Source organism: Cuculus canorus, chromosome 4 (genome assembly GCF_017976375.1).
Source record: "Cuculus canorus isolate bCucCan1 chromosome 4, bCucCan1.pri, whole genome shotgun sequence".
NCBI classification, from domain to species: domain Eukaryota; kingdom Metazoa; phylum Chordata; class Aves; order Cuculiformes; family Cuculidae; genus Cuculus; species Cuculus canorus.
The window spans coordinates 54,786,353-54,808,412 of NC_071404.1; the positions used below are offsets into that span (position 1 = coordinate 54,786,353).

A 22,060-nucleotide genomic window follows, 5' to 3' on the forward strand; every position below is an offset into this window, starting at 1 on the left:
CACAAGAAGTGGGAGCCTCACTGGCCCCTGAGGCTGTTGCTCCGCACATTGATGAACACCCCAAATCCGGGCTGGGATGCGAGGAGTCCTTGCTCTGGCTGGGTCCTGAAAGAATGAAAACCAAAGAGCTTTTGCATGCCGTAAAAATAAAATGGATTTATTGACGCCTCGAGGCACTCGAGACAGAATAGGGTGAGGGCTGGAGCTCAAGTTCCAACACGAAGAACGGCACGGGAAGCGCTGCCTCATGGGTTGCTCTGGGATGCATCAGGTGGAGCGAGTGGCTGGAAGAGAAGTTCGGAAGGCTTCATGGATACTGCAAGTTTGGGTCGCCAGCACCGTGATCCCCTCTCTGAGGATTTCTTTGTAGGATTTGTTGAAACGCAGAGTGCATGCTATTTCAGCTTGCCATTAAAAATGTGAACAGGTTATGTCAATGGTTTGTAATTGCTTGAGGCTGTGATACCTTTTCCTTGGAACAGCTCTCCTTTTGTATTTAATTTCTGTTTCATGGTTCAGGAAGCTTTTGTTTTGATTGTTTGTTTTGGTTTGTTTTTTTTCTTTTATGTTTCACTGAGAAAATTTGGCCATACACTGTGAAATAAACTGATGCTGAAACTTTATGGTGGTGGTTTATTCTGTGTTATGATTTAGACTAGACATAAGGAAGAATTTCTTGACTATGAGAGTGGTGAGGCACTGGCACAGGTTGCCCAGGGAAGCTGTGGATGCCCCATCCCTGGAGGTGTTCAAGGCCAGGTTGGATGGGGCCTTGGGCAGCCTGGGCTGGTGGGACATGTCCGTGCCCATGGCAGGGGGTTCGAATTGGATGATATTTAAGGTCCCTTCCAACCCAAACTATTCTACAATTCTGTGATTTCTGTGTTTCAGACCTCTGCAGTTATTCAGTACCATCCTGGGAGTGGCAGCAGTGAGCATACTGCAAAGCATGTGTCAGTTTTTAAGGCTTTACAAAGTTACCCTTATTATCTTTTCACCTGTTTTGCCTATAGTAATTTATGTTTTCTGAACTAAACGCAATAATAATGATAGAAATAGCACAGACTTAGCTTAGAGCAGTTACTGTTTTTTTTTTAAAAAAGGATATATATCTCTATGCAGGATTGTTTTTTCCTGTTTTTTTTTTCTTTTTCTTTTTTTTTTTTTTTTTCCTTAATCTAGTATAATTTTAGCTACTTTCAAAATGTTTCACCAGAGTTTTTTGAACTGTCTTGTTCAGGTGGCCCAGACAAATAGTGTCCTCCCCAGGACTCTGTCGGTTTGGAAGTAGAATTGACTGCTGCTGGGGCTGGGCCCGATTGTCCTGGGGACAATGCCAACGTAAGTATCATTGCTGCTGGGGCTTCTAGTCACTTATAGAAAAGGCTTGTCCACACCTAGTCATGTCTTTCACATGTTAACACACATTCTTGTAATGCAGGGCTTAGGTTTTTGCACGTGTGAGTCTGACTTACTTAGAAGGATGTTGTCAGGTTAAAATTCGGTGTATTATTAACAATACTAAAAATGGCTGCAATCAAAGGTAAACTTTACTTAGGGCAATGAGAATTTGGGAATTTCTGTTTGGTTTCCACTTTGTTTCATGTTCTGGTCGAATAGCCTGACATAACACTGCACTGTGTCACGCTACAAGCATTGCAGGATGAGAATACATGCGTCTGAGATGATGGAAACCCAAATTATTGACATTTTGCTTAGAAAGTTGATGGAATAGTCTAGTTGGTATTAAATTAAAACATTCTTCCTGTAACCTCAAACTAAGGGTATAAATACACCTGACAGCATCCTTTTACTGGGTCACACGTGAAGAGAAACATCTCTGAGATTCTCACATCTATCTGGAATCTTTGATATAATTGCAGGATAACCTAGTAGATAAGTCTTCACCATTAACTTCATCTTCAAAAGGTATTCTGTGGTGGCAGCTAGCACTGTGTAGAAGTTAAAATTTTTAGGAGTGTCATAAAGACCTCAGCTTGTTAAAATTACAGCCTTTGATATGGGGAACTCACTCTCATGTGTTTAACAGTGATATCCCCTTAGTTTTTGCAGCAATGAACCTTTAAAAACTGGTTCTCGTGGGGGCTTTATTTTATTTAGATGTAAATGTCTGTGAACTAGATAATTTTCTGCCAAGCCATTTTTAAAGTAAAACAGGTATTAAATACTGTAAGTTGCTTAGTCTGCAGGGCAGTGATTGTAGGTGGCAAATATTAGGCAAAAGATAGAAATAGCATTGGCAATGCAACTGTAGACTCTCAGCAAAGGTTTTGTTCAAATCTGTAAACAGTAAGACTGACTTCTTCCTTCCCAAGTGCGTTGAAAGCCCACACTGTTTAATGATGACTGATAAAAAAAACTCTATGTAAATTACTTCTGGAACATAATATCCCTGATAGGGTCTTTGATACAGAGTTCTCAGGTCGACAGGCCACATCATGGATCAATTTGATTTTTAGGGCTCTAGTTGGTAACAAGTAGTCCTTCCCTTGGTAAGAAGTAGTCATCTCCCTTGAGATGAATGTTTGTAGAGAAGGAAGGAGAATTTTTGAAGTAGGTTGATCGAGGCTGCTTCAGAGATTGTAAAATCTCTGTCCACCTTCCCTAACAGTTTTGCTTAAAAATCATCGAGCATTTAAATGTTTGAGGCTACAAAGGCTTAACTTGCAAAAATTTTTGTTGTTTACAAAAAACAACCAAACAACAACAAAATGGAAAAAAACCCAGCCATTAAAGGGTCTTGCTGTGGCCCTTTTCTTAGACAAGTTTTCTCCTGTGTTGTGACCATAAGTTGCTGCTCTTTTAGGCAGAAGCTTGTTTCAGTTATATTTGACCTTTAATTTCTTACTATTGCCAAGTCTGTTTTGTGGTTGCATTTTTATGATCTTGGGAGACAGAACTAGCATGAAGTGATTGTATTAAAAAGATTCATAAATAAAAGCTGAAAATGAGACAAAAGTAATAATACACAGAAAGTATTTTTTTATTTTTCAGTCATTGAATTTTATAAGAGAGGTACTTAGTAGTACCATTTTTTTTTCAGAATACAGTTGTCACTTAGGTGTCTAAATGCATTTTTCCCCAGGGTTTGGTTTTTTTTTTCACATGCTGGGTGCTGATAACTTTTTGAATTGCTGGTTCAGAAAAGTCTCAGACATTTGGGTGAGAAACTTACAAAAAACTTAGCAGCTTCTTCTAGGGAGCCAAACTCTTAGCAAAATAAAGGAAGAAAGTCTGCCCCGGTTGTGGGTGTTGAAAATTCCAGTCATATCACAGAGTGGGAGATTACACTAAATGAAAGCGAATCTTTCTGAAGTGCTTGCAGCCAAATAGAGAATCTTTAGTCAGCCCTTCAGCTTGGGAATGTGGCATTCGGTATGAAGGATTAACCTGGCACTGAAGGCAGCATTCCTGGCCTCAAAGGAAAACCTGGGTGCTTTATTGTACAAAGGGATATCACTGAAAAATTTCCAAAAAGCCAAGTACACAATAATTTCTCCTGCTGTCTCTATAGAGAAAGGCCAACTTCTTAGCCCTGTTCCTGAAATGAGTGGCGTAAATGACATGGCAGACTTTCTCTACTAGATGTAAGTTTCCTTTGCCATTTCTAGAATAAATTGTCTTTTCACAATGAAAACAGGGATAGAGTCAGGCTTAAAAATTAGTAATGGGAATCACTTTACAATTAGTCCAAAACAGAAGCAGTAAACGTCCAGGTAGTAATTCCGGGCTCTTTATAGTGAGCTCAAACTACTTTTCTCAAATGAGTTTGAGCCATCCTTGGTATGCCTGTGAGTGCTACAGCACCTTTGGACTCTCACCTGCTTACTTATGCATAGTTTACTATCTAGACACTAATCACCTCTGAATTTATCTTTCTGACAGCAAATGGAAGGTGAGAGCTGTGCTGGAGCCAGAGTGTAGCAAGAATATAAGCTCTGATAAATGACAGGGTTGTCCCAGTTTATGGAGACTTTTGAACTATGGGCAAGTGATCACTAATGTACCTGGATATGTTTTCTGCTGTCCAGCTGAGCTGCTCCACCAAACATGCATGGGCCTGCCTTCTGCCACAGCTATTGAGGAAAAAAAGAAGTATTTAAATCAACTGTGTGATTGAAAGTAATGGTTTAATTGTGACAGAGGCTTAAGCCTGTATGTGTCAGCTCTAGGGGTAGGATTGTGGCACTGCTGACAAGCGGTAACTCATTAAGGCTTGGTAACTCAGTGCTCCTGATGTTCCATCCATAATTCATCCACACAGTTGCAAAGAGAAACTGAACTGTGTTAGCTACACTCACTTTTGTGAAGTATAGAGTGATTCCTTTTACGTCCCTTTGACTGAGAAAGGAGCGTACATGGAGCATAATCGTGCTTACCGCTGCTTAGTAACACAAGTCAGCATAACTCAGCTGTCTTTTCCACTCTTATAGACATGTAGGAAGAAGATGAAATCAGACCCTTCCTTTAATTTATACTCTTTAAAACATCCTCCGTCTTGTGTTAATAAATTTGCACCAGTCAAGACTCGTGCGTGTAAGGGAGTGCACATAGCTCTTATTTGTCTGTAAACTTGCTTCCAAAGGCTGTCAACATCAGCTGTAACATCTCAGCTAGTAGAAGTATTCTCTCTTCAGTGACATGAAATTGCCTTTCCAAATTCCTTTCCAATTCCAGCAAATTCACTTAGAAGATGTCCCTCCAACTGAAATAATCAAGTGTATAGAAAAGCTGCAGCAATGTTGTTTAAGCAAGAGCTCTTAGTTCACGTGAAGTAAGCTCATCATCAGCTAATCATTTACACTGATGGACTTAGAGCATCAGAACTTTAAAGACAGACATAAAATACCCCAGTTGAAATTAGTCCAAAAATCCCATGTTGTTGCCCAACCTGTGGGATTTACTTGCACCTTAATAAGTAGTAGTGGGAGTAATAGCTGTGAGTGGGAGTAACCACACAAAAGCCTACTTCTGTGTAAGATGGTATGTTGATAAAGTAACTGATGTGTGTAAAAATGAGGCTATCTTGCATATGATATATTATTGTCATGCACACAGGAAAACTATAAACCAGAGCAAAAGTGAGAGTAGAAAGAGAAATCTTTCAGATATCTTCTTTCAGAGTAAGAGGTTTTGACTTCCTGTGAAAGAGAGCAGATATGTTTGGTGAGAGCAGATATCAACAGTACATTTTAATTCATAACACCTTTTGCATTTAACGCAGCTGCATCTGTGATACTGAGTGTGTTGTCCCATATAATGGGTTCTAAAGCTTACAGGGAAAATCAAGTCACGGCATGTGTTGTTGCACACACACACTTTTCTGTGTATAGCAAGAAAAAAAGTGCCTTAGGAAGCTGATTTTTTTTTTTTTTAAATGTGTAATACAGCATTAATTTTTATGGTTTAAAACATCTGGTGGAAGAGAACTTCCAACAGTGGTAGAGCTGACCTAGAGCTAGGTTTTTAAGCTGGATGAGAAATATCAACTGCTGAATAGAAAAACGTCACGTCCATCCTTGTATTCTAGCTACTGTAGTCTAGGAGACCTGCTGAAGCCTGTCATCTCAACACCCTAATAAGATGGCTGTGACAGTGTTCTGCAGAATGGCTGTCTTCCTCAATGTTTTCAAGGAAAGGATAGTCTGGGCCTTATTGTCCAAGTGTCTCTGCTAGGTCAGAGATAGGCCAAGCAGCAGGAAAGTCCTTGGAACTGCTACTGACTGACCCTCACTGATAATCCAGTGTAAAGAAGCAGACTGTGAATAATGTACTCATGTACTGAGTTCTGGAACATAGCCTTTCAGAAAATATGGAATAAGATGCACTCATGTCATGCAGAGTCTGTGTGAGAAGTATGATGCTTTTTATTCTTCATTGTGAAAGTGGAAGTCCTTCCTTTCAGTTTCCAACAGGCCATGCTGGGGTTTATTTGAAGAATAGTTCTTTGTGGACTTTTTTGCCACCGATCCATCTTTGTTTGCTGATAGTTATTCTTAGAACTAAGGGTCTACCTGCCTAGCTTTTAGCAAATATACTACAGGTATATTTGGCCTACAAATATACCTGTAGTTCTTTCAAAAACTATAAAAATCGTTTCCACATGCGTGTCTTTCATGAACAAAGTACATCTGCTTTGTACTAGGCTGCACGTCTGTTTGTATCTGATATGTATGCTAGTTTTATGTAGTCAAGGTATACTAAAGAAGTAGGCTGTCTTTTGCTTCAGAATTTCAACTGCAGTGCAACAGCCACAAACTGTAGAAAGAGATACCACTTTAACATAGATTTAAAAGGTTAAGCAAGATTTTTTTTTTTTTTTAAGAAAAGCAGTGTAAACCATCTTAAATTCCCATTCTGGATTACAGTTTGGACAACTCCTTTGCTAGAGGTGATGGCAAAAAATAGTTCCTTTTGCTGTGTTTGCATACATACAAAGTAGAAACTTGGATCTGCAGCTTTTATAAATGGATGCAGATCTACTATCGGATCCTCTGATAGCACAAGTCTGCGTGACTGTTGGAGTCAGCAGAGGGTACTGTGAAATTTTGGCTGGTGGACAGAAGGCTTGACAAACAGAAAATGCTTAACACAAATAAAATCCCACTGAACTCAGGTTTGTGGGTAGTGATGTTATTTGATTACTTCATTCACTTGAGTGGTGAATTCTTTTTAAACAACAACAAATTCTATAAACTCTGTCTTGAGAACGAGTTGTGAAGATGAGTGTGCTCTTTCAGAGCATCCATCTGTTGTGACTCCATCTGGTTATCCCCTTGTGCTGAGGTTTGAGCATTCTCCCTAAACAGCAAAACCAGAATAGATCAGCAAAGTAGTTTCCCACAACCTTAAACTAAAACCATGACAATTAGCTTCAAAGGTTAGGGACAGAGCAGTCAAGAAGTTATACACTACAACAGCCCATTAGTAAAAGTGCAAGACAAGCCGTCAGTTCACACCTCCTCTTAGCACTGGATCATTAAAAATGTTAATTGAAGAGTGTCAGGTTAGCATTTAGATTTATTCAAGCCTAGTACAAAGTGTACTATTTCAGGAGGTTCTTGAGAGGACCTGCAAGGGAGAGAGGGGAGCTTGTGCAAGCTGATATAGGCGTGACCAAACGCTTTGCTGGGAACTGTGCGTGCTGCTGCCTTCTTACAACAGTTGTGAGGAAACTTAGAGTGTCTATGCTACTGCTTCTGTCCTAATGAGCTTGAAAACTGTATCTGTCCTGTGTGATCTATTTACAGAGATGCAAGGTGATGGGGGCGGGGGGGGAAGAGGTGGCTGTGCTCTCATTGATGACGAGGAGGAGATTTTGTATGACCAACGATAACGTTGGTGGGAGTTCACCCGTATAAATCGTCTCATACATCAATGGGAGAAGAGGCCATGAGCTGCTTAAGACTTCTGTTTCTTGCACATAACCATGCTTTCAGTGGAAATGGCAATTCTGTATGGTCCAAGATGAACAAAAATAAAATCTTGATTTTGTCAATAAGAGCCATGAAAGACTGGTTTCCAGGAGGCTGACCTGCTAGGAGAAACCTCCTTAAAGTCATTGAGGGTTTTGTTACAGAATTTGTAGTTGCAAGAATACGGTCTATATTAATTCATTGTGTTTGCAATGTTTAATTAACATTGATACCAGCATGTCCATTTATTATAAAATGTTTTTTTGCGCATCCCTAGTATTTTTCAAAGAAAACATGTTTTATACAGAATTGCAATACTGCTTTAACACTGCTATGCAAGAAAAAGTGAGGTTTTGCTATTTTTATTCACTTAAGATTTTTTTTTAGTTTAGAAGCTTTATGGTTTTGAAGCAGTTATGATTTTACTATATTAAAGATACAGTATCCTTTTCCACTTCCCAGCTGCATCTGTCCTGCACTTTGTGCCTTGAATACTAGTTTTGCAGTCCAGTTTTTTCCAAGCAAATCTCAATGGCAACATGATCCAACCATTTACAACTGTAGTGTATTCATATTTGGAACTTCTCTCAAACTCATCAACAGCGTGGGGAGCCTTCCTCCACTGTAACAAACGTTAAGGTATTTTCTGGTTTAATTTAAACTAATATAAGTTACAATCAGAGCAAACCCTTAAGTGTTGCTCACATACTGCTTAAAATACAAAGACCTGTTGTTGCTTAAATTCCAGTCTTTTATAATATGACTATGTAGCCTAACAGGCTATGCAGCTAAATTTAATTTTATTGGCAAATAAATTGATTTATATTAAGGCTGAAACATAAATCTGTGTTTCCATCTTATTTAACTTTTGTAGAGTGTCTAGTTTCATGTGGTAGTAAGAGCTAAAAGGGTCTCTAAGCATTAGTTTTAATTTAGGTGACATTCAAAATTTAAACGTTATAAAAATGATCAGTAAATTTATGTGCCAGCATGTTTATTGGTTGCAGATGTTCAGATGCTTATAAATGGGTGTAGTTTTAATTACTTTCAAACTAGCATCCAGATTCTAGCCCTTTATGTTTCCTCTGTGGAGACAGAGAATTAAAAATATTTACCTGTATTTAAAGGAAAGGATACTGTCTCTTTAAGAAAAGCATTTATATTCTGTTGATGGAAACGTTGAACCTAAATCCTGAAACCTGAGAATTTTTACAACTATGCACTTTATGAAATGTGACAGTATAGCTCCTTAGTTAATTGAATAAGAATAGCATTACGTCATTGCATTTAATTACTCTTCTGTATCAGAATGTTTCTTAAATTTCATAATGAAATACTGATGTAAGGTATTTCCATTTTTAAATGTGTACCAGAATTTTTTTTATTTCAGAAAAGCTCTGAATGTTGAATGTATGTAAGTCTCCAGGAATGTAACAAGTTGATAAAAACCCCAGCCAAGTCCGTCCTCCTTACAGAAAAAAAAGCTGGAATTTCTTTTTTTGGATATTTGTTTTGCAGCTTTCTACGTCTTAAGGCAGAGAATAGCCAGCCTAAGGTGCCAGCCCAAAGGTTAGCTGAACATATTTCTTGAATTAATTTTGGCAAGGTTATGACTTGGAGTTGTGGCCTCTAAGTCATAAATTTACATGATAACTGTAATAAGTGACAAGATCTAGATGTTCTTTTAATTTTTTCCTTTTTAAAACGTTTGATTTGGGGAAGATGCGGGGGGAAGGAAATTAACAAGGCTGTTCTATCCCAGTAAGCTATCAGATGAGATACATATTTTTCCATATTGCACTTCTCCCTTTTTCTTTATTTTACCCTTAAGCCCCAGACAATTTGGGGTTTTTTTGGTCCCGCAAATTGTTTATACTCCCAGCATCATCTTTACAAGCTGTCAGACTTAGGAAGCCTAATTTGCTTTCGCTGTATTGAATCATGTGCTGTGGGTGGTTAGTTTGGGATCGCTGAAGCACTTATTGCCCCCCGTTGCCTGCTTTGCGCTTCCACTACAGTTTGTCATTCCCACAACAGGGACCTCCACGGCAGCTTACAACCTGGCCCGTTAGAGCAAAATGAAATCAGCACTAGTTTACATTGGTACCCAGGGCTGTAGTCTGCTGCTGCTAAGGAATTTATGTGTCTTGTTTACTTACCCCTGTGGTGGGAGTACCGGTCCTGAGAAAGGAGAGCAAAGCAATCAACTGTTTATCTGTCCATGAAAGTTAGCTTTGTTGCTGTGATACAGAAATTGCTCTGCCTAAGTCAGTAGGCATTACATACTGGAAAACTGAAAGAGCAGTAGGGATCATTTTGGTTTTGGTCACTGCACATAGAGACACTCATGCCAGCCTGCTTCTACCTGCTGGAATTCAGTACACACACGGAAGGGTTCAGGTAACAGACATTTGAAATGCTGGAGCACAATTATTTAAGAAATTATCATAAACCACTTGAAATGCAAACATGAAAATATTTACAAAACGTGAAGTAATTCTTGCTTTTCTAATTTTGCATTCTGTTTAAATCAATTTTTCACTGATTTTTAAAAAGATTATTTGAGTGTATAGGCATTAGATTGACTTCTAGTGACGTCTTTAAATCCTATTGATTTCAGTGTTACCTATGCGTAAGTTATGCATGCTTTTAAGTGCTGTTCTGAATAGCAAGGCATTCATGAACCAGGGTCCGGATTTGTCTATGCAGTTTAGAAACACATTTGGCAGCAGTCATAGCCAAGCGAAGAATTCACTGCAATGAATAAGGCCACACTGGTTGCAGTTTGTCATGTTAATGTGCTGTTATAAGAATCATATGTGCAAACTGAGTAACTGATTTACCCAGGCAAATGTAGTAGTTGTGCATGAAAAATTAGGAGCTGCCTACTTAATGGGTCTGTATATTTTAGATGGAAGCTTAAGCATGCATCTTGACAACTTTTGTTACCATGAATGTTATAAATAAGTGCAAGTAATTTGTGAAAAAAATATCCATCATTAGATACTACCATTTTATCTGATGATGTTATCAGTCTCTAGTTACAGAAGTCATTCAAGGACATTTATTATCTTTCAAAAAATAGAATAAGGAATGTTTTGTGTATGACATCTGAAAATTAATACGCAGTTGCCCTAGTCAGGCTTATATACTGTATTAGTTATTTTTCCAAAAGTAGTTCTGTAATTTGAATTATGGGTGTGACATGTTTTTACCATGTACTGATAGCTGTGTGGTGAGTTAAGCTTTATGCATTCTGCTGCATTTGTATGTAGTTGAACAAAAGAAAAATACTTAACTCTGAAAGAGTTGCAGTGATTTATTTTACAAATTAGCGCACACCTTCAGGATCCTAGATCCAAAATAACTGTGAATAAGGCAGATTTATTTTCCTCAGCGTGCATTTAAGCAATTGCACAGAGAATTGCAAAAAAGTTAATAGAAAAAGACAGATGTGAGCTGAAGTTCGCTCTGAGGAAGAGAAACATAGAACTTGAGAACTTGGTCTTTTAGTGCCACTGGAAAAAGGGAGCCAGTTTCAGGTGAAGGGGTAAGCATAGTGGGAAGCTTGGTTTACCTGTGTGCAAGTCTTGTTATGAAGTTGCCACTGGAGGAACACAAGTAGTGATCTTAAGATTGGAAGTCTGTTCTACATTCAGCAGTGTAAGAGGATCCTCTAAGGGTTTGTGAAACTGAATAGTATGTAATCATCTCTGGCCTGATGTACAAATTACTCTGTGTTTAGGCAAAGTGAATTTTAAGGAGCTGGGATCTAAAGACAAAATAAAGAAGGGGCTATATATTACTTGGAAAGAGAGGGCAGAAGCAAGGCAGTTCAGGCAGATGGCCTGCCTAGTTTATTTCAGATGTAGGTATGCTTATGCATATTTTTAGGCTTCAGAGAGGTGAAAATAGAAGTTCAAGGACAGGTTGGACTTCTGCAGTCTGGCATTTTGAGGCAGATTTGAGTGAAGGGATGAAAAAACGATTAAAGACTGTGAGGGCAACTTCTGTCAATGAAACCTTCTTATGGGCATCACACAAGAAAGATGTAACTATTAAGGGACAGAAATTAAGATGCAAAGCAGAGAAAAAGAATGTAAGAACTACACATAGAATGATATTCAAGACTGTTTTGATGAAAGATGTAGATAGGAATGTTGGAAAACCAAAGAAGAGTTGAATTGGTAGAGAAAGCAAAGAGATTTCCCTTGTTGGCCATGAATGAGGAGGACGAGTTAGGCAGGTAGGAACCAGGCAGTGCAACTGTGTAGAACTCCACCAAATGGTGTTTGATAATCAAGAAATAAATCATTAATATTCATATTTGAGAGAGGAGGGAATACAGGGGACAGCATGTGCTAGTCACCCATGGCCTCTAAAGGTGGGCAGGTTAGTGCAGAGTAACTCACAACACCTGAGGGGGACTTCGAAAGCAGTTCTGATAGAACTGTGTGCGGGGGAAAATACAGATGAGATTGAAATCCCCCAGTATTATAGCCCCATAACGAGTGGTTTAAATCTGTTTCTCATTTATTGTATTTATGCAACAATTAAAAAATAGTTATCCAGAATGATTGAGTCATGCTTAGACACCACGAGCAGCTAGCAGTGGCTGGGAAGATTGGCTTCTGGCTGTTACACATGCATAACATGTGGTGCTAACAGCACATATATTTCACCAGAAATTCTTTCTCCCTGTCTTCCACACTTGAAAAAACCCTAAACCCAAATACCTTTTGTTATTTTTAGAGGAAGTTTAATTTGTCCTGAAGTTTAAATGTGATTTAAAATGTGGTATTTATCATCTTGTTTTGGAGGAAAAAGTAGTTCTTACCAACCTATAAAATAGGTACTCCGGTAGATTTATGGCCAAATATAAGTCTTAAGAATACCACCTTGACTCCATTGAAGTTGGTGGGAACTGAGACTGAACAAGTCTTTACGTCTGGCCCAAAACCAGAATTTAAAATGATCAAACTGAAATGAATAATCATGAGAACAGAGTTTATTTGCTAATATCTCTTGAATGATTTAGGAAACAATTTAGTTGTAGTTTATACTGTGGCCTAGATAAAAAAGCAGCAGTTGACTAAAGATGAAAATAACTGTGCTTAGGATTTCTTTCTACCTCAGTCTACATTGCTACCTGATGGGAGTGTCAGTTTAAATGCTTTCAGAGACGAAACCTTGGAGAAATTGTAGGTCTTTGTTGATATTGATTCAACAATAAATAAGCAATCTTAGTTTAAGTGGCACTTGTCTATACAAGTGTACTTCTAACTTTTGTTTGAAACAATTAGTATCATGGAGAGTGGAAAGTTGTTGCTTCTTTTTGGCAACCTTTTCAGAATTAATTGCCCGAAGTGTATATGAAAGTGACTTTTTCAGCCTGGTGTAGCTCTCCACTGTCTACATTGCCTTCTTGCCTAGCAGGGAAGTGTTATGTAGCAGGGTAAAGTCCATGGACATGGCTTATTTCCTTCATTGTGAATGTGAGTTGATTAGAGGGAAATGATGGCCAGTTGGTTGTTGTGGTTGATCATGGGGGAATTTTTTAATTATCAAGATGCAGATAATATTAGTTGGGAGACTTTTTTTCCCACTACTTATGAGTGTAATGGTGCTTAAAAAAATGGATAAATTCCATGTATTCATGTGCGAGCAGAATATCTGGAATTTTACCAGAAAATAAGTGAAGTGGAAAATTCAAAGAAAAAACCCATCACATCAGAATGCTTACCTCTGGTGGAGGTCAGGGAGAAGGGCAGCGTAGATGTCACTGGTAGAACCCCAGCCTGGTGCGCAGACTTGGCTGAACACCCTCTGCTGTTTAAGTCCTGAGCGCCGTGTAAAGTCCCATTAAAGTTCGTTAGAGGATGTACAAATTGCTTGGTGTGGGTGGCTTGATTCCTTATAGGAAATGCTGTGGAAAGTATCCATGGAGTTGGCTGAACTACAGACATTGTGAAGCTTACTGAAACCTGCTTTTCCCTGTGTATAGAATCTCCTGTGTATAGAAATTCTTCAGTTGTAACACTATATTGATTTTCAGCAGCTGTGTATAAATAAGATGCATAATGTTAAAGTAGCCAAAGTTCACAGAATATACTCAAATAACAGGATTTCTTCAAGTACAATGTTTTCCAGCAAACATAGGTTTCCAATACCTTTTTAATGTGCTAAAAAAACATTTTATGATGACTTTGTTATTATGGATAGTGATTTGCTAATCATTAGGAAATTTTCCTTGTGGTAGTAGAGATTCTTGCACTGAAGGGCTGAGATCTCCTCTAACTGAGACTTTTAAAAGCAAATGTTAATATGTAATTCTTTTTCTAGTATGATACCTTACCTACTTGTTTAACAGAGAGAATGAAACAAAACATCCGATTCCTGATACAAACGTATTTGACCTTCTGTATTAGAGGAACATCTTTATTTCTAAATGAAATTAAAATCTCATTTATTTCATTACTGAATTTTATAAGGCTTTTTGACTTCAAGTATGGGATTTTTTTTTCTCTATCTGAGTTTCTGCAAATTTACAATCTATACAGCTGGCGACACACACCAAGACTTTAATAAAAAGTCTGCTAAAGCTACCACAGGTTCAGCTACTGAACTGTAACATTTCACACCAAGCTAATCTCATGGGATTTTTAAAAGAGTAATTATTGCCTAACAGTATTCCACTCCACAATATGGATTTCAGTTGAAATTTCACGGAAGCTTTCAAAAACATATTTATAGATATTTCTGTTTCTCTACTGTAGTTTAGATCACATCTTTTTCTCAAATTACTTCAAAGTCATGAAGTTGGTCTTCATATTCTTTGTTTTGCTGCCACCACCTCTAATTAGACTTGGGTCTGTGGTATCAGAAAGATAAGAGTCTTAGTATCTATATGAGCTCTTCCACAAAGATTTTCTTTTTCTCTTTATGACCGTAGTGATTAAAAAAGTTGTAATTGTTTCTGAGCACAATGTTCTGGAAGTTTTTCATAGTGTATCAGTTGCTGTTCAGTCAAATCTGTCCATTACACAAAGGGGCACTTTTTGAAAACAACTTTTTGTAGTCTAAGCAGCCCCTTTCCCTAAATCCCATTTCTTTGTTTCTGGACAATGTTTATTTGTGAGAGGAGGATTTGTGTAGAAACATCAATAACTAGAAATATCCTTCTGTTTCCTTTTAAGATATTCCTTAAGAGAGTTTCAGGAAAGAGACTGCACCATCATATTAAGAAGATCCATCAAGAGCAGTGCTGTAGATTTAAAACAAAGGTTCATATGCTTGAGGGATGGCACTGGCCATAAATATATATATAATGTTTGAACAAAAGGATATCCTGATAATAAAGGGCAAATGCAGTCCTAAAGCTGGAGCGAACTCCTTCTATGCTAACAGTTGCTTCTGTGGATGAAGTTGTTTGCTGGTTCTGAAGGATTGCTGATTCTGGATGCCTTGAATCTTATGGAAAAGATTTTAGAACACCAGGGATGTATTTGCATGCTTCTCTCACAATAAAACCAAATCTCTTGTTTCTGTTTCAATTTTGGTTAATTCAGCCCTGTTGAACATCTTGGCTAGAGTGCAAGCTACATTTTTGAGTGCCATCTGACAGATTTCTGTTAGATTGCATCCTTAATACATCCACTTTTATGATATGGCCTGTTGTCAGATTAATTAATATTACAGCTGGATCTAGTTAGTCACTTTGCAAATTCCGAATGATGCTGCTAATTTAGAAAATGAACTTATAGCCAAGGTAAATAGTAAATACTTATTACAGGGTATTCACGTTATGCCACCCTTTGATTTCTATCTAATTTGTGTCCATCTTGCTTAAATAGTAAGCTCATCAGAATTTTTACATCTGCATTTTGTCATATAATGATAATATTTTAGAGCATAGTAAATGCTTTAGTTGTCCAGTAGGTTCAGAAAGTATGTTTAGTAATAGACATTTATAATAAAAAAGACTTGGAAATGTTTAAAATCAGCTGTAAAATGGTTTTCAGTTATGCAGGATTCATTGCACTCGATAAAATATTCTTGTTATCTAGTCCTACATCAGAGAAATAAATTTGTAGATTAGTTCTTCTGTTTCTTCAAAAGCATTTTTTTTATTATTGAAGTTCTCAAAGTTTATTTTATGAATTTCAGCTGTTTCATATTTAGAGACATATCAAAAAAAGACTTCCTAACTGTTATTTCTTGGAATTCTGTATTTATGCTCCATCTAGGTAGTTAGAAATTACCTGGCAAATTTGGCTCTGGAAACAGTATAGACCATAATTTTACTTTCTGAGACTTTATTTGTGTAGCAGGTTGGGTAGTCAATGGTTGAAATGTCCTGAGTAGAAGTGACTTGGATATGTGCAGTGATAAAGCAGGATATTACAGTTAGTGTTGCTTTTACACAGTCCTTTTTTCCAGCAAAACAAAAATGAAGTAAAAGTAATTCCCATGCCAGAATGCAGACACCTGAAATGGAGAGATTCAGGCAAAGCATTTCTTAATAAAGGGGTGAAGAGTTTTGTCTTATGGTCATAGAGGAAAACAGTGAACACTGGGATCTGTGCTGCTGCTGCCTGCCGGTGACTGAACTGTGGCGTTGGTGTAGGCATTCTAGTCCCTGGATGCGGTGGACAAGAAAGCTGAGGAGGGACTGTTTACAAAGGCTTGTGGTGATGGGACAAGGGGCAATGGGTATAAGCTGGAGAGGGGCACATTTAGACTAGATATAAGGAAGAATTTCTTCACTATGAGGGTAGTGAGGCACTGGCACACGTTGCCCAGGGAAGTTGTTGATGCCCCATGCTTGGAGATGTTCAAGGCCAGGTTGAATGGGGCCTTGGGTAGTCTGGGCTGGTGGGAGGTGTCCGTGCCCATGGCAGGGGTGTTGGAACTGGATGATCTTTAAGGTCCCTTCCAACCCAAACTATTCTATGACTCTGATTTTCTGTGTAGCTGGGTGTATTGCAGGTTTACCACACTTAGTGGCATGAATAATAGTACATACATACACAGAGCAAGTGAAGGTGCTGTGCCTGCTTGGTGATTAGCTATTAAGAGTTTAATATCCCAGAAAGAGCACGAGGTAAAGGTGTAAAAAAATAGACTACTAGCAAGTATGTCACTATTCCCACATCTGTTGGGATACTGGTGATTTTTAGAAGTGCATCTGCTGTTTGAAGAGTGGTGTTTGAAGCGTATAATTATGCTGCAGGGAGGGTACTGCTTGTTAGGTTTTTGATATTTGTTTCAAAGTAAAGTCCATCAGCAGTGACTCGAGAGGAAGAATAATGAGTGTTCCTCTATTTGCAGCTATATGCCAGCCAGGATGCAAACATGGTGAATGCGTTGGACCGAACAAGTGTAAGTGCCACCTGGGGTACACTGGAAAAACCTGCAACCAAGGTAAGAAAATGAAGTCCAAGAAAGAGAATTTCTTCACAAAATCACTGAAGTATTGCTGGTCCCTCTCCCTCCAAATGCTATGAGTATCACCTGCGGTTAAAGGGTGGTGAACTCTTATAGCAGTGCTGTTACTGCTGTAGCTATTCTGATGTTGGGACTGACATTTGTAGAGAAAACAACATGTGCAGTGGGGTAACACAGCGGAAAAAAACCCACATGAAATCAACATTAATGTAAAGTGTGTGTTTACATGCTTTCCTGAATCGGAATCCAATTATTTACATCTTGTGGTCAGGATTGTTATTTCATAAAATGATAATTTTCCAGTTTGAATAGTGAAATAATATTTTTTTAGTTAAAAACAATTTCACTCATGCATTCTCATTTTTGTGTTTCTAATCCTGAGCTAGCCAGGTAGCAGTAAAATGTAGTGTGTATTTAAGAACTGGGATGATGAAATGTCCTCTTACTGAGTTATAAATATAGTTTCATTGTGGTTTTTTTTTTTTCCCAAAAAAGTTACCTCCAAACCATGTAATGGTATAAAGAGCGTAGACTATGATACAGAATTGTAGTACATGATTTATTAGATTTTGATGCCTTAGAGATGTTTACATCTAAAATACCTTAGTAGGACTGTTCTCTTTTTGAGTTGTCTCAGCCTGCAGAAAATGTTTGCATGTTTTCGTATAGTGCTGAGGAAGTATGGTAGAAAATGTGACATTTTGAACTATGTGTTCTTCAAAAATGTACCCTGATGTCTGCCAGCCTTCTTTTGACATGTTGATTTTAGAATGAAGGAATTTATTTAAAAATAGATACATATTTATTTTCAGATTTACTAATCCTTCCAAACTGATGGGGAAATGAATTTTTCAGTTTTGTTTTACATCTCATTTATTCTAGCATATCTCAAATCATCCTTTTTCCTTTTCCCTTTACCTTGGGCTGACATTTTAAAGGTTCGGTTGTTATGATTTTATTGTTCTACACTTGTTTTAGTCTGTCTTGAACTTCTTTTAGAAAACAGTTGTTCTATGCATTTATATCAGTTTTTATATAGAAACATAGAATCATAGAATCACTAGGTTGGAAGGGACTCACTGAGTCATTGAGTCCAACCATATGTCCATATGTACTTATTACTTTAACAATATAAGAAGAATGCTGTGCAAATTGTTGTAAGCTGCAGTCTTCAACTATTCACTTGCCAATAAATATTAAGGAAGGAAAAAAATGTGGAGATAAATGATTAAAGGAAGACTTTGAGGCAGTATGGATCAAATATTCTTGTACAGTATTGGTGACAAAGTCATCATGGTAGATGCATATGAGGTTTCTGAGATGCCTGATGACAGCAATGTCCCAGTTGTGCATTGGTTCAGGTGGTTTCAGCCTATGTCTATCCTATTGTATGGTGTGACCTGAGAGCTACTCCTGGGTTGGGGTGTACATCTTGCCATGTGCCAATTCCAGATTAGGATGAGACCTGAATGTGCATAGTGGATTCAGAGTCTGCTTTTGCTGGGAGGAAATTCACATTGCACAGGATAAGTGTGACTTACGTTATTGTACCTTAAGATAGCAGCTGTCCTGTTCAGTCCATGGGCCATCTTTCTTATTTCAGAATAATAATTAGTGATAACATAAAGTAATGGTGTTGGCAAAAGAAATGTTGGAGTTCCTCCACAGAGATTGAAGTCTTTTTAGTCTATGTGAATTGTACTGGGCTGTAAACTATGCTCAGGTTCTTGGTGAAAGGTGTTCTTTGGGTAAGAGCACTGATGAACAGACTACATCTTCTGTTTGTGGGTCTCATTCATCAAGCTATATCCCAGAGACTAATCCAAGAGAAGAGCCCGGCCTCAACAGCAAATGATGCCTGGATGCTTGTTCTTTTCCAGCGGCACTGCAGTGGCTGTGGCAAGCTGGACCTTGCTTTGGGTCACTCAGAAGTTAGGATTAGCCCATACCATCTCTTTTATTTTGTTGAAACATTCAGCAACTACACTGCAGTGACTTTGAGGGAGAGCTAACCACGTGCTCTCCCCACAACACTCAAATCTCCTGAGCCTCTTTAGTGTTTGCCTTCTAGCTTTTTGATCCTAGTTTTACAGCTGTAACCAGTTAAGAAAAAAGCTGAGCAACTTGAAAGAAAATACTTCATGCCAGCTCTCTAATTTATAGTAATAACAACAGATTTAATGCTTCTTTCAAAATGTGCTCATCTGAGAAAATTGATACCTGTTCTTCAGTAAGATCTGAGTTCACAGACAGATATAAATAGTTGAAATGTAACTTCATGTGGCTGGCAAAGGTTGTCTTTAGGCAAAAAATGTAAGAAGGCAGCTCTTCAGTCACTTACTCTTCCCTTTTCCTGTTTGTTCCAGGAACGTGCTGCAAAAATTTTCTATATTCTCTTTTTGTAATGCAATTCCTGTCAGTCTTGTATTTTTATTTATTGATTGGTTGATTTTAATGATAAAGTAATGCATGTTACAAAGATATGGCAATTTCATTTTTATTATGCCTTCTTCCCATCTTGTGAAGATGAGCAGCTATATACAAGTGCACCTGGTCAGAGCAGTGAAGCACTTCTATTCCGCCCTCTGGATCTTCATGCAAGATGTATAGTGTCAAGGGGTGAGATTGTCCTGTATTTCAGGTGGCATCCTCCTTCTACCTGCACGGCTTGAAACAGTAATACAATTTCTTGTAGAGCCATTGGAGGCTAATCAACCAATGGCTGCAATGTAAGAGCTGAACATGCAGTGTTATTAGCATGCAGAGCAAATAACTAATTGTATTCCCTTGATGCTGTGTGCCTGTGCACTGAAAAGGCTTGACTCTCCACCACACTCGTGATTGCAACTTGCTTTTTTCTTTCCTCTGCTCTTTTTTCAGGGCCTGCACTTTTTATTTGTTTCTAAGCTCCCTTGTAAAGTGAGAGCGATGGAAATTGTTTATGAGGTTAGATAAAGACAAAACTGTGATTTACGTGAAGGTGGAAGTCAAAGAAAATGAAAGTTAACTTTTGCATTTGGCAGCTGTTGATTAATCAGACTAAGTGATGTGAACAGAGCTCTTTTAGGGTGACAGAAACCTCCTCTAATAATGAAGTCTAACATGGTGATGTGATGGTAGTTGCTGGAAATGAAAGCTAATCTACTGTTTATAGTATGGTGATAACAGTTGAATTTTTCACTTGGTTTCTCATCCTTGGCTTTCTGTTCGCAAAGTCTGAGTAAATTTGGTATTGTGTAAATGACTTCTGTGTTGCCTGATCCAAGTTAGCTAAAAGGCAGGAAAAGACAGAAAAGGTTTGAGCACTGGAGTCTTCTGCAGAAGCTAATTAAAGAAAATAGCATGATGTAGTGCATCCTCCTAGGAACAAGAGCCCCATTGTTTGGTGTGCACTGAAGTCGTTCGTTATCCAAGATCATGTGTGATGCCATACAGTAGTCAAAGAAGTCAAATCTGGATTTGCCAGCACAGCACTTGTAATCCTTTCCTTTCATTCAAATTCTCACTTCATTTCTTTTAAAAATCGAATATTTGCAATCAGTAGCCTGCATTTATCTTACAGACCTGCTTTCCATAGTGCCCAAAGCTGTCAGTTTGCTCTTATGTACAATACCATCTTATGTTATTTTGAAAAGAAGAATGCTGGGTTTGGACTGACTGTGCAATTGTAGGCAACATGGGAATTTAAGTGGCTGAACAATGAAATTCTCAAGTGCAGAAAGTGAGTGGACATTCCCACAAAGAAATTGAGGAGATTTGTTAAACCTGTTAGTAGTGTTCAGCTTTATATTTTAAATTCCAGTGTGAAATGGTGACTAAAAGAAATGATGGTATTATTGAAAAGAAAAATGAGATAAAACTGTTACTTTTATTAGTCTTTGAGTTTATAAACTTTAGCTTTCGCTTTTTTTTAGGAGAAACTTCTGCTGTTTTCTGCTTTCCTCTTTTGAAGCCTAGACATTTATACTGAGATGTCTTTATGGATATTGCTTGAAATACACAACTGATGAGTAAACTGACCTTTTTAAACTCAGCATTTGTTCAAGGGGTATGTTGCTATCGCTGACTTCTTGTCTGCTAACATTAGCCTGAACTTGTTCTTGACAAAACAGACCTTACTTAAGGAACAAGAAACACACAAGCAGGCTGAGTATATAAATAGCACAAGTATTTCAGCACTTCACCAGTCCATGTGCAGTACATCCAGTGTTCTTAGGGAAGTGCGCTGTTACAGATTATAAGGAGTGAGATCAAGAAAGCTGTCAGCAGACTCGTACAGGCCTTTATGAAGAACCAGCAGGACCTGCCAGTAATCATACAATGTACCTCCTAGGAAACTGAGTGCTGCTTGTCGTGCCGTTTCCAAGTATGTGTCTGTCTGCGCTGGTGAAAAGGAAAAAAAGAAAAGTTGCATTTTGGGGAAAATAAGATGGGCTGAACAATACCCTCTAACACACTGCACACATTTGCAGGCTGACTTCTCTTCTAAGGAGCCACAGCACTGCCAGCTCTTGTTTTTCTAAACTGTAGCATTCATCTTGACTCTGTAGGGTTAAAAGCTAATTTCAAAGGCAAAAGTGAAAACCCATGACACAGGAGATTTAGATTTAAGTGGAGTTGTTCTAACTGGCTATTTCTGCTGCCTTGTGTACTTCATTTTCTGTTATGTTAGCTGAGGTTAAAAACCTGAACTTTTTCAAGCCACAAGCATTTTACCTTCAGCATGTTTTTCAAGACGTGAATCAAAAAGGTGATGTTGACAGCATTTGTTCACAGGCAGAAATAGAATGAAGTGAAGACAACAGAAATAATTTCTTCAAACTTGCACAAATGAAAAGCACGTGATGTGATATGCTCATACCGTTGGTTACACCTACTTTTTAAGATCAGGATATTCTCAGAATATTCTGTTTGTCAATACCAGAGCCTTCATTTCTGTGCTAAGAATATTTTGAACCAAATGGTGGTGTAGTATTCAGAGCCCCGTAGAAAGATCCAATTATTTCAGGCTCATAATGTAATCTATACTTTATGCAAAATGGTAAACTGAGAACAGTCAAAAATTCTTATAGTTTTCAACTTTTAATCAGTGCTGCAGCTCTGGAAATAAGTACAAGACAATTATTAAAGGTAGAGTCTTCAGGAGCATCCAAACTTAGGAGGTGAAGTGCAGTGGG

At 38.1% G+C, this 22,060-nt stretch overlaps 1 protein-coding gene across 6 annotated transcripts in view; it reads left to right on the top strand.

The window, feature by feature from the left end:
- The window catches only part of NPNT (nephronectin), a 53,881-nt gene that overhangs the window by 1,672 nt on the left and 30,149 nt on the right, over positions 1–22,060 (top strand). For 2 of the 6 annotated variants that reach the window (XM_054065645.1, XM_054065649.1), the window contains exons 2-5: positions 1,241–1,341; positions 8,955–9,005; positions 16,767–16,859; positions 19,410–19,502. In XM_054065645.1, the coding sequence (XP_053921620.1) occupies positions 1,241–1,341; positions 8,955–9,005; positions 16,767–16,859; positions 19,410–19,502 (338 nt within the window). The remainder of the gene's footprint in view (positions 1–1,240; positions 1,342–8,954; positions 9,006–16,766; positions 16,860–19,409; positions 19,503–22,060) is intronic. The other 4 variants (XM_054065647.1, XM_054065650.1, XM_054065646.1 and 1 more) reach the window with 3 other exon arrangements.